Here is a 9,875-nt window from a genome sequence, read left to right on the forward strand (position 1 = left end):
GGGGGGGACAAAAGATGAGGGCTATGCAGAGCAAAAGGGGAAAAGGAAGGCAAAACACGTCCCGCAAAAACAAACTCCCCAACCGTTACCGAAACACATCAGATGCCCTTCAACGAGGTGTACCTCTCCTGATATCCCTTTAGCTGCGCGTCCTTCTCGGCTATCTGCCGCCTCTTCAGTTCGCACTCCTTCTCGAGGGTGGCGGTCAGCTCGGACTGAAACAACTGAAAGTCGAATTCGAGTTTTTCCAATTCACCCTGCTTAACAAAATTATTATGCTCACCCTGCTTGTTCTTAATCTGGGAAGCGATCGATTCAACCAACTCATCATACTTGTGTGTGAGCGCATTTTTCGTCTCTTTCATTTTATCCTCCAAAGTACCTTGCTGCTTGGCCACTTCTAAATGCATATTGCTTAGGTCTTGGGAGACCATCTCCAGCCGATTGTGCAAATCAGCCTGCTCATTTTCCAGTGTCTTAATTTCTTCCTCCCGTTCGGTAACCCTCTTAGCAGTATCGTTTATCTCTTTTTGGAGTGAGTTGTGCATCTCATCTTGTTCGTATACATCAGCTGATAACTTCGTGAAGTGTGTTTTTAATTCTTCGTAGGTCTTCTCCACATCATTATTATCTGACCCATCCTCCGCCTCGCGTTTTAAATTGGCTAGCTGTTCGTTGGACAAATTTACTAGCTGCAACAATTTGGACAATTTAAAAAAAAAATCTTTTTGCGCAAGGAGTAACTTTTCTGATTTTTCCATAAGACTTAAAATTTCTTCCTTCGTTTTCTCATTTTCCAACTTTACATTCTCTAACTGTGCCAATTCGGTTTCATGTCCCTGCAGCGTACAACGACATTGATTCATGGATATGGCCACTGCCTCCATCCTTCTATTCACATGGTCATAATTATCTCGTACCTTTGCATTTTCATTTTTGACCTCATTGCATTTCTCACTTATATGTGAAAATTCTTCCTGTGTCTTCTTCAAATTGGTTTTCTTCTTGATCAGTTCATCACTTAATTCTTTTATGAGGAGAGACTCCTGCTCGTTTTCTCTTTTGCTTTCTTCACAATAGTGGGATACATTACTCAGACCTATCTCCAATTGCTTGTAACTTCCGCTGAGTTCATTTTTCTCCTCCTGCATGGCAGTTACTTCATTTTCTAACCCGTTTATCTGCTCACATAGCAGGTCGCATTTGTCATTGATATGGGAGTTACACCGATACAGGTCGTTTAAGATTATGTCATGTTCGTCCTTTAATCCTTGTAGTTCATCATTTTTTATCTTCTTTTCATTGCACAAACTTGAGATTTCCTTTTGCATTTCTTCCATTTGCTCCTCAATTTTGTTTAAATCGATCGAACTTTGTTTCTTTTCGTTCATTTGGGAGTTACATTTTTCCTTTATCATTTCAAATTCCTTTTTATATTCTTCTATCCTAGACAGTAGTTCCCTGTATTTATTTTCCACATCATTTTTTTCTTCCCTTTTTATCTCTATTTCTTCCTGAACATGTTCATATTTTTTTTTCAAACTTTGCACTTCTTTTTGCATGCTTATGATATTTTCCTTTGTAGAGGTAAGTTGATTAGTTTTCTCCACCAGCATTTCATACGCTCTGTCAAATGTCGTTAACTCATTTTCTTTTATATTTTTTAATTTTACATTCATGTATCCATTCTGATCACTCAGATCACTAATGATATTTTCGTATTTGATAAAAACGTAACTCAGATTGGTCGTTGTGTATTCAAAATAATTCTTAATTAACTCTTCTTCCACTTTTAACTCTTTGTTCCCTTCCTTTATCTGTCTCTCCAACTCTTCAGACATGCATTTTAAATATGAAAATTTTTTTTTTATATTATTCAATTCGAACTCTGTTTTCGATCGTTTCTTCAGTTGCTCGCTGATGATAATGCTAATGTCCGTTTTTATATTTTCAAATAATTTTATTTCCTTTTCCTTCTGCCTGTTGTTGTATCGAGTGTCCAGTAAGATTGTTAGGGACTCTCGTGACCTCTTTGTCGTCTTTTCCATGGTGCGTGTACAATCGTGAAAGTCACACGTATATTAATATATACCCTCTGAATATGTTCTCTCTTTTCCTTCTCACAGATGGGATATACTGCACAAAATTAGTTACAAACTGGAAAGGCGCTCAAAAGTGCGGCTGAGGGGGAGGGTAATTTTTCACACCCTTTACGCATTCAGTGGACAGGGACTCGCTTCACCGGGGGAGACACAATACACATCGACGGTCTTCCGCTTAGCCCCAGTCCAGCTGCTGTCCTTTTTTTTTTGTATTTTGAATGGCGCACCCACAAAAATATGGGTTTATCACGCTATGGAAAAAAAGCAAAAAAACAAAGGCTGTTTTTCCCGGTGGGGTTAGCACAACTGAGTCAGCAACGGCACAAATATCTGGAGAACTCATAAACCTGAATTGCACAAATGACAACATTAAGGAGAAACAGTGTTGAGCAACTTTATCGGGTAACCTGAACGCGCCACTCTTACATGTCCCTTTTCCCGTCTTTTTTCACAACCCCCCTTTTTCCCACAAGCGTACATACACTACTTCCACCAAGTGCACATGCACATTTCGCTTGTCTACACCTCCCCCCGCTCCCTTTTTATCCCTAACAAAAGGTACTTATTTATAATTTTGCGAGTTTCCATACAAAAGGCAGAATAAAAAAAAAAAAAAAAAAAAAAAAAATCATCCAATCGTTATGAATTATGACCCAAGTATAGGGCGGGGTGAGCAACACGTGCTCATATAAAAAAAACAAAAATAAAAAAATACTAAATAAAATAAAAAGTAAGCATATCATAGTGCAAAATGAAAACGAATGGCTAAAATGAAGGTAAACGGTGAACGCGGAATAGCGACACCGGTACATAAGCAACAACACACACCCACTAAGCGCAACTGTCGATTTGCTCATAAGGGGCCGCTCAAACCGTGTAACTATGTGTTCGAACATATGGGGCACTTCTCAACGTATCGGTGAAAGGTATAAACGTAGACTCATTCCCCAAACGACCATGGGGCGACGACGACGCATACTCATAACGTGGTCACATATGTAGAGGTAAGGTTCCTGTGCAGTGTCTACCACATACAACACTGCATAAGTGTACTCGTGCACAATTTATCCACAACACCATGTTCGCCTCTACCTGAGTGCATGTAGACCACGCGCGGTCACCCCAGCTTCTTGCGCCAAAGGAAAATCTCCTGCTTCTTAAAGTAGCGGCGCTCATCCTCATCCACAATTATCAAATTTATATAGTACTTAACGGAAAACTTGTTTTGAATATTTTTATAAGTGGGGGTCAAATCGAACCCACTCAAATACAGCCTCACCGGGATACACTCCGACTTTATTGGTGACCCATCCATAATTTCAAACTTAGATAATGTAACCGTCTCAGTGGTGTAATTTTTACCAACCCCAGAGGTCTCCATTTTAATAATATCTAACTCCATATGTTTTATTTTAATCCTCACAAGTAAAAAGTAAACCTTACCAACCACAACATCTTTCAAATGATACTTGGACTTATCATATTCGAATTCAATATGAAGGCAGTCTTCAATTCCTACCTCCATTTTTATAGTGCTGTTGATCTCAGGAGGAATGCATAAATTTTGAACGATAAAATCAATTTCCTTTTGTATGTTCCCTGCATATCCTTTTATTATATTTAATCTGACAAAGTACCGTAACTCTACATTAGTTCCAAAATATGATTCATGTTGTTTGTCCACTGAAGAAAATTTCCATTTGAACTGTTTGCTTTCTATTAGAAACCCTGGGGGCTCTAGATCTTTCGATATGGAAAAGAAGTCATATGAATTCGACTTGTCATTTAGAATGTTTATCTGACCAATCAATTCTAATTTGATCCCGTAATGTTCAAATTTCTTTCCTGGCTTTAAACTGATTGTGGCAACTCCGTTGATGTCCTCTCCATCTGAGAAGATGGGACACTTGTCTCCCTTTTTGTCCTTTCGCAAAAAGGCGAACTTCCGGCTTCCTTCTGCGTCTATTTTAAGGTCTATCGAGCACACGCTCCCGAATATGTTGGACAGCTGCGCAAATGAGGGGGGGGTGAACGGCAGGCACATCGTGTAACACTATATTGGAAGTATGCATAAGAGCAATTTAGGTTGACGCTCTTCCAATTACCCTCTTTCACGTGACGAAGTGTGTACCCTCCCATGCTTACCATCGTGACACCAGCACGGCTCAAAATCAACCTGGCACATGCGAATATCCCCTTGCACCAAATCGAATCGATAATCCTACGCCCGTTCAGCGATGTCCCGCTCTACTGCATCAGCAGGTGTTTCATATAGGAGTACATGAAAGCAGCGGGGTGCTTAAATGAGTTACACACAAAGGGGCACAATCGAATATGCACAATATGCAGTCCGTTTTATGTCGCACGGGTACACACACTAGAGCAATCTGCACAGTGAAGTGGTGCCCTGAGGTGTATTCACAATGCCCCAGCATATATACAACTCCAACTTCTAGGCTTCTGCGCCTCGGAAGCCCACCTATCAGGGATACACTACTAAATAGGAAAAAAAAAAAAAACAAAAAAAATGGGTCAAGTTATCCTTCAAAAGGTAAAGGTAAATATCAAGCCGTATATCTCAACAGCGCTTGTGATGGTACACATCCACATTAGTTCTTTTCCCCTTGGCAATTTGCACGAAAATAACAAAAAATTAGAAAGATGAAAACGCTCAAGAAGGTTAAAAAAAAACGAAACTGGAGGGAACAGAACGAAGTAGGTATGCGTGATGGTCCCTTTTAAACATACAGCAGTGAAAACTGCCCCGCTCCCTTCAGGTCACATTGCCCAAGTTCATAGTGCGCTTTCCTATGCTACTTTTGCATATGGATCTTTGATGCGGCCAAAATGTATTATCTGCGCCCGGATTGGCGAAATGGTGAAATGGAATTTTTTTTTTTTTTTTCACCTTGCCGTTCATGTAAAATATAGGAAAAAAAAAAAAAAAAAAAAAAAAAAAGATCGAGCTAAACAAATGCATATACAAGTGTCCTGTTCTCCCCACAAAAGAACACCCTTTTAAGCACATTGAAAAATACAAAAAAATACGCTAGGGAAGCCTAACCCGGATGTGCTACTTCCTACGTGGAATATTCCCACACACTTAATCGCATTTCGGAGGCAAGACCGTTTAACGAAAATGGCGTTAATGCTGATGCGCGGTGATGAACCTACCAAGTGCATGTAGAAAGAATAAAACTTTCGAAGCCGCACACGTGATAATCGCAGCATGTATCATGCCAATGCAAACTTAGGGTTTCTTCTTCCCGTTCTGGTTGTACACCCCCCACACAATAGTTGTAGTTAAAGCAGATTGAAGCAAAAAATGTTTTTTTAAAAAAATCAAAAAGAGTTTATTAAATTATAATTTTTTTTTTTTTTTTTTTTACTGTTGTCTTATTATTAAAAAAAAAAAGGGCGTCAAAGAATCATATATATGATACATGCTGCATACCCCCGCGTGTGCATATTACACATAGGGGTGCTATGCTGGAGTGAGATATTATCATATTGCCTGTACACAAATGGAAAGGCGAAAAAAAAAAAAAAAAAAAAAAATGTGGTACAACGGGAGTGGATATTGAATGCGCCTAATGGCAACTAAACGGATAAGCAGCTAAACACATATAACTGCAAAAAAAAAAAAAAGGGAAGCACGAAACAAAAACAAACCAAGTTAAATACGCTTAAAAAATAAATACTATGTCTTAAACAAAAAAAAAAAAAAAAAAAAAAAAAAAACGGGGGGGGGCCACAAACAAATTCTCGCGTCAAACGTTGTTCAAGTAGTGATGTGTCTGGTTAGGGTCAAAATTTTAATATGACTTGGGTAGATAAGGGGGGGGGGGGGCCCCGGCCGCACATACACATACATGCACGTACATAACATACAAGCTTACACATACTTACACATACTTACACATACTAACTCATATTTACACACATACTGAGGCATATTTACACATAATACTAAGGCATACTGTTTGGCGTCTTCCTCACAAACGCGGCACCCCCGCCAAAAAGACATTTTCATCGCTTGGCTTCGTAGGGGTTGGCATAAGCGTACTTCAACTTATTCAAATCCTTCAAGTTACTAACGTAAACGTTTTTCTCACAAAGATAACAGAACGTTCTTTTCCCTTTCTTCTTCTTTATGTGGTTTGTGCTTACCCATTCCGTAGATCGGCACAGGAGCAGTAGCGTTGTGAGCGACGAAGACAAAAAGAGGATGTTCCTGCCCACAGAAATGAATTTGTTTTGTACCCGAGAGAAGAAGGTAAACATAACAAGCTGCAAAGGGGGGGAGGGGGAGGGCAGAATGCGCCGATGATACAGATGTGGGTGGTGACGATGAACGTGGAAGCTGCAAATGGACACTGATGGGAACAGGTAACGCTACAACCGCATAAATGGCCACAATATCTAATCAATCCTAGTTGACCCCCTCAAACAGACTGTTCATCACGGGGACGCATCGCACAAAAATAACTTACTTGAAAAAAGGCCACGGAAAAAAGCATAAACTTAATAGCCGTTCTTATAATAGCTCCATGGCTGTCCAAATTCGTTCGACATACTTCATATATCAGGTTGTACTTGTCAACGTGGTACCGGAGGAAGAAGTACAGCGAGCCCAACGGGAGGATGAAAGGAACAGCGACACTGCAAAGGGGAGGGGTAATGTAAACATATACATATACATATATATATACATATATCAGACGCGTAAGTGATAAAAAGGGGGGAAGAGGGAAACAAACAAAAAAAAAAAAAATTATAATGTTTGTACCACTCTCCACCTACCTAAAGGTCAATATCAGGGCCAAAATGGTAGTGTTGAATCCGTACCAGTAACCAAAATCAAAACTCCATGCACCTGTTTCCTTCTTCGTTAGCGTTTTGACGATTGATCGAACTGTAAAAAAGGGGGCAAATGGGGAGGGGGGATGAACTCATTGTACATATGGACAGATGGATCCTTCCCCCGATGGACTACAGTAGCAGGCACGCACTTTTCCTTGTGCACCACCCGGTGTTTATTTTTACACACTGTCCTCTGCGTAGTGCAAATCGGGCCTTACTTGAAAACTGCGGAATCTGAAGCAACTGGTTTCCACATGTAAGAAAGCAACAGTGAAGCAAGTATCGCATAGCGAAGAACCCACTGGAGTTGAACAGGTAGGCCCCCAGGCGGGCGGACCACTGGCCTATTTCGTCGGAGTACATAACCTAAGGGGAGGGGGGAGGCAGGGCAACGTTTCGCAGTGCGCATGGGTTAGGAGTATTAATACGGAGTGAAGCATGCATGCGGGTTGCAGCATATATACATGTGTGCGCGCCCCACTCGAAGCGGCCTTACCTTTATCAGCGAACTGAGCGGAGACAAAGACAAGAGGGGAATAATAATCGTGTTCAAAATTAAAAAGATAAAATTCCCTTGCAATACGTATGTGTGTTCGCTGGACTTCCTTATGAACCCAATGGCGACCGAAACGCCCGCAATCAGGGCCGGCTGAATTATACTGTTAACGATAATGACGATAAATGGGGAGAGCCAAGCTGAGGGGGAGAAGGAAAAAAAAAGAGGGGTGCAAATGTGTGTTAAGCAGCTACTCCGTTACGCCGCTACGCCGCTACGCTGCTGCGCTGTCACGCGGCTTACTTATGAGAACGGCGCTAAGGTTGCCGGAGCTCGGGTCCTCCTGACGGTACTTCTTAATCTTCAGCTTCAGGATGTTGTCAATGGATGTGACGGTCAAAATGATAATCGTGTTGGCGAGCAACAGCAGCGCATTAAGAATAATAAAACGCGCACAAACCTTATAGCTGTGATTCTTCAAATTCTTCCATATAATGTCATAATTGGGGGGCGCATTGGATATGATCCACTTGTTCCTCTCAGTAAAAGGTATGTTATGAATGCAGTCATGAACGGACTTGGTGTCAATAAATGATACGAAGCAAACCCCAGTAGACGTTTTTGGAGTTTCATTTTTTATCGAATAAAATTTAATCAAATGTTCCTTAAGTTTTTTTTTCCAGTGACTTTTTTTATTTTTTTTTAAAAAGAAAAATAATTTATGAAATATATTTCTTTTAGACTCTGACTTGTATCGACTTTTTTTCTTCTTCTTATAATTTACGTCCATATTATCATTTTCCTTGGTAGACAAATTATCCAAATCGTAAAACAACATTTCGTTATTGTTACTCATTAAATTTTCATCTTCAATGTCTAATTTGTATGTGTAATTTTTGTTGGCATTTTTTTTCTTCTTCATTTTGCTGCTTTGCATATCGTCATCCTCGTCACTAGTATCTTTTAAGAAACTGGCTTTGCTTTCCACACGACTTCCTTTCCTTCTTCTAGCCTCTTCCCTCGGTTCCTCTGCCTTCTCATTCGTTTTTTCCTCTCCGCTCAATTCTGACCTCTTGTTCCTTCTCTTGCAGCCTTCTTTTGACCGACCTGCGCCGGCCACATTTTCTCCAATCCTTTGTCCATAGTATGCTTCTCCTTGCGCATCCATCCTCTCGCACTCATCCGCCTTGTTCCTAATTTGACAATTCGTTTCGTCCTCAGACCGATTTACCCCGTCGGCGGCCACTGCCACTTCTCCTTGGGACTTGTCTGCCCCCTCGATGAGGTCCTTCTCTGTAGTGCACACTTTATCCTCCGTGTCAACCTTTCCCACGTCCTGCGTCGGAACGCCTTCCTCATTTGTAAGAGGAGTAGTAGGTGCGACTCCCTCCGTCTGGGCCTTTTCCACGTTGGCATTTTCCTCATTCAACCGTTCGCCCCCGTCATCTAACTGCACGGGCATATCCTGTGAAGCGTTTTTCCCTTTTGCATCCCCCTTGGGGTCCACCTTTGGGTCCACCTTGGAGGGCCTGCCTCTGTGGAGAAAGCTGCGCAGGAAGCGCCTGGACCTCTCCCTCTTAATACTCTTCTTCTCCTCATTCTCCTTGAGCATTTTCAAATTCTTAGTGGCGTTGAAAATCTTCTTCTGCTCATGGTACACAATAGAATAATCTAATATCAGATAAGCAGAAACCACTTTATTATTTGTTAAATTACAAAAATATTTGTAAATCTTATAAGCATTTATTTCTTTCTTATCGATTCTGGAAACCATGATAGTAAAATTCTGAGGCAAAAATTTCTTCGTCTTTTTTTTACTAGGACGAATTTTCTTCCAAAGCAAATAAATAAAGGTATACGATATGACACTATAAATAACCGTAATGAAAAACAATATGGTTAATATATTAATATCTGAGATGCTACCAGCACTTATGTAATGGAAGAAGGAGGGGTTGTTAATATCATCTCGCGGAAGTGACAGGTAAAGTGGTAACACCAGAAAGGTTCCCAATACACACAGGGAAAAAATAATGTTCCTATTAGCCCTTAAAAAAAATAAATAATATTTTATTTCTGTATTAACAATTTTTTCATCCTTTATATTTAAGAAGGTTCTAAAACGATTTCCCTTCCTTCTAGTGCCACTACTTTCTTCATCTTTCACGTTGGATGATTCCTTGTCCGCTTTTACTTCACTCTGCGCTTGGTTGTTCAGTACATATATGTTATCACTTATTTTATTTTCATCGCGCCTTTTTCTTAAGTATAACCATACACACAAACATATGGCAAAGAAGACAATGTCAAACAGGAATGCTATCAGGAAGTCTTCTGTTTCGTTCTTCATCTTTTTGTATTTCTTCGGTTTTATACGAATTACGTCCGACATTTTTTCTTTTTTTTTTTTTTTT

The 9,875-nt window shown here is 40.3% G+C and overlaps 3 protein-coding genes across 3 annotated transcripts; all 3 read right to left on the bottom strand.

The window, feature by feature from the left end:
• Nucleotides 1-98: 98 nt before the first annotated feature.
• AK88_02749 (uncharacterized protein) lies at nucleotides 99-2,048 on the bottom strand (the record flags this gene model as incomplete). Its single annotated transcript, XM_012480372.1, has 1 exon — nucleotides 99-2,048. One exon carries the CDS (start codon nucleotides 2,046-2,048, stop codon nucleotides 99-101), a length of 1,950 nt encoding a protein of 649 aa, XP_012335795.1.
• Nucleotides 2,049-3,219: 1,171 nt separating this feature from the next.
• AK88_02750 (vacuolar protein sorting-associated protein 26) lies at nucleotides 3,220-4,250 on the bottom strand (the record flags this gene model as incomplete). Its single annotated transcript, XM_012480373.1, has 2 exons — nucleotides 3,220-4,110; nucleotides 4,155-4,250. 2 exons carry the CDS (start codon nucleotides 4,248-4,250, stop codon nucleotides 3,220-3,222), a joined length of 987 nt encoding a protein of 328 aa, XP_012335796.1.
• A 1,881-nt stretch (nucleotides 4,251-6,131) lies between these two features.
• AK88_02751 (uncharacterized protein) lies at nucleotides 6,132-9,853 on the bottom strand (the record flags this gene model as incomplete). The annotated part of the gene is made up of 6 exons (XM_012480374.1): nucleotides 6,132-6,392; nucleotides 6,596-6,764; nucleotides 6,906-7,017; nucleotides 7,184-7,331; nucleotides 7,462-7,661; nucleotides 7,765-9,853. 6 exons carry the CDS (start codon nucleotides 9,851-9,853, stop codon nucleotides 6,132-6,134), a joined length of 2,979 nt encoding a protein of 992 aa, XP_012335797.1.
• Nucleotides 9,854-9,875: the final 22 nt, after the last annotated feature.

The sequence above is a fragment of the Plasmodium fragile genome (assembly GCF_000956335.1).
Source record: "Plasmodium fragile strain nilgiri unplaced genomic scaffold supercont1.28, whole genome shotgun sequence".
Taxonomy (NCBI): domain Eukaryota; phylum Apicomplexa; class Aconoidasida; order Haemosporida; family Plasmodiidae; genus Plasmodium; species Plasmodium fragile.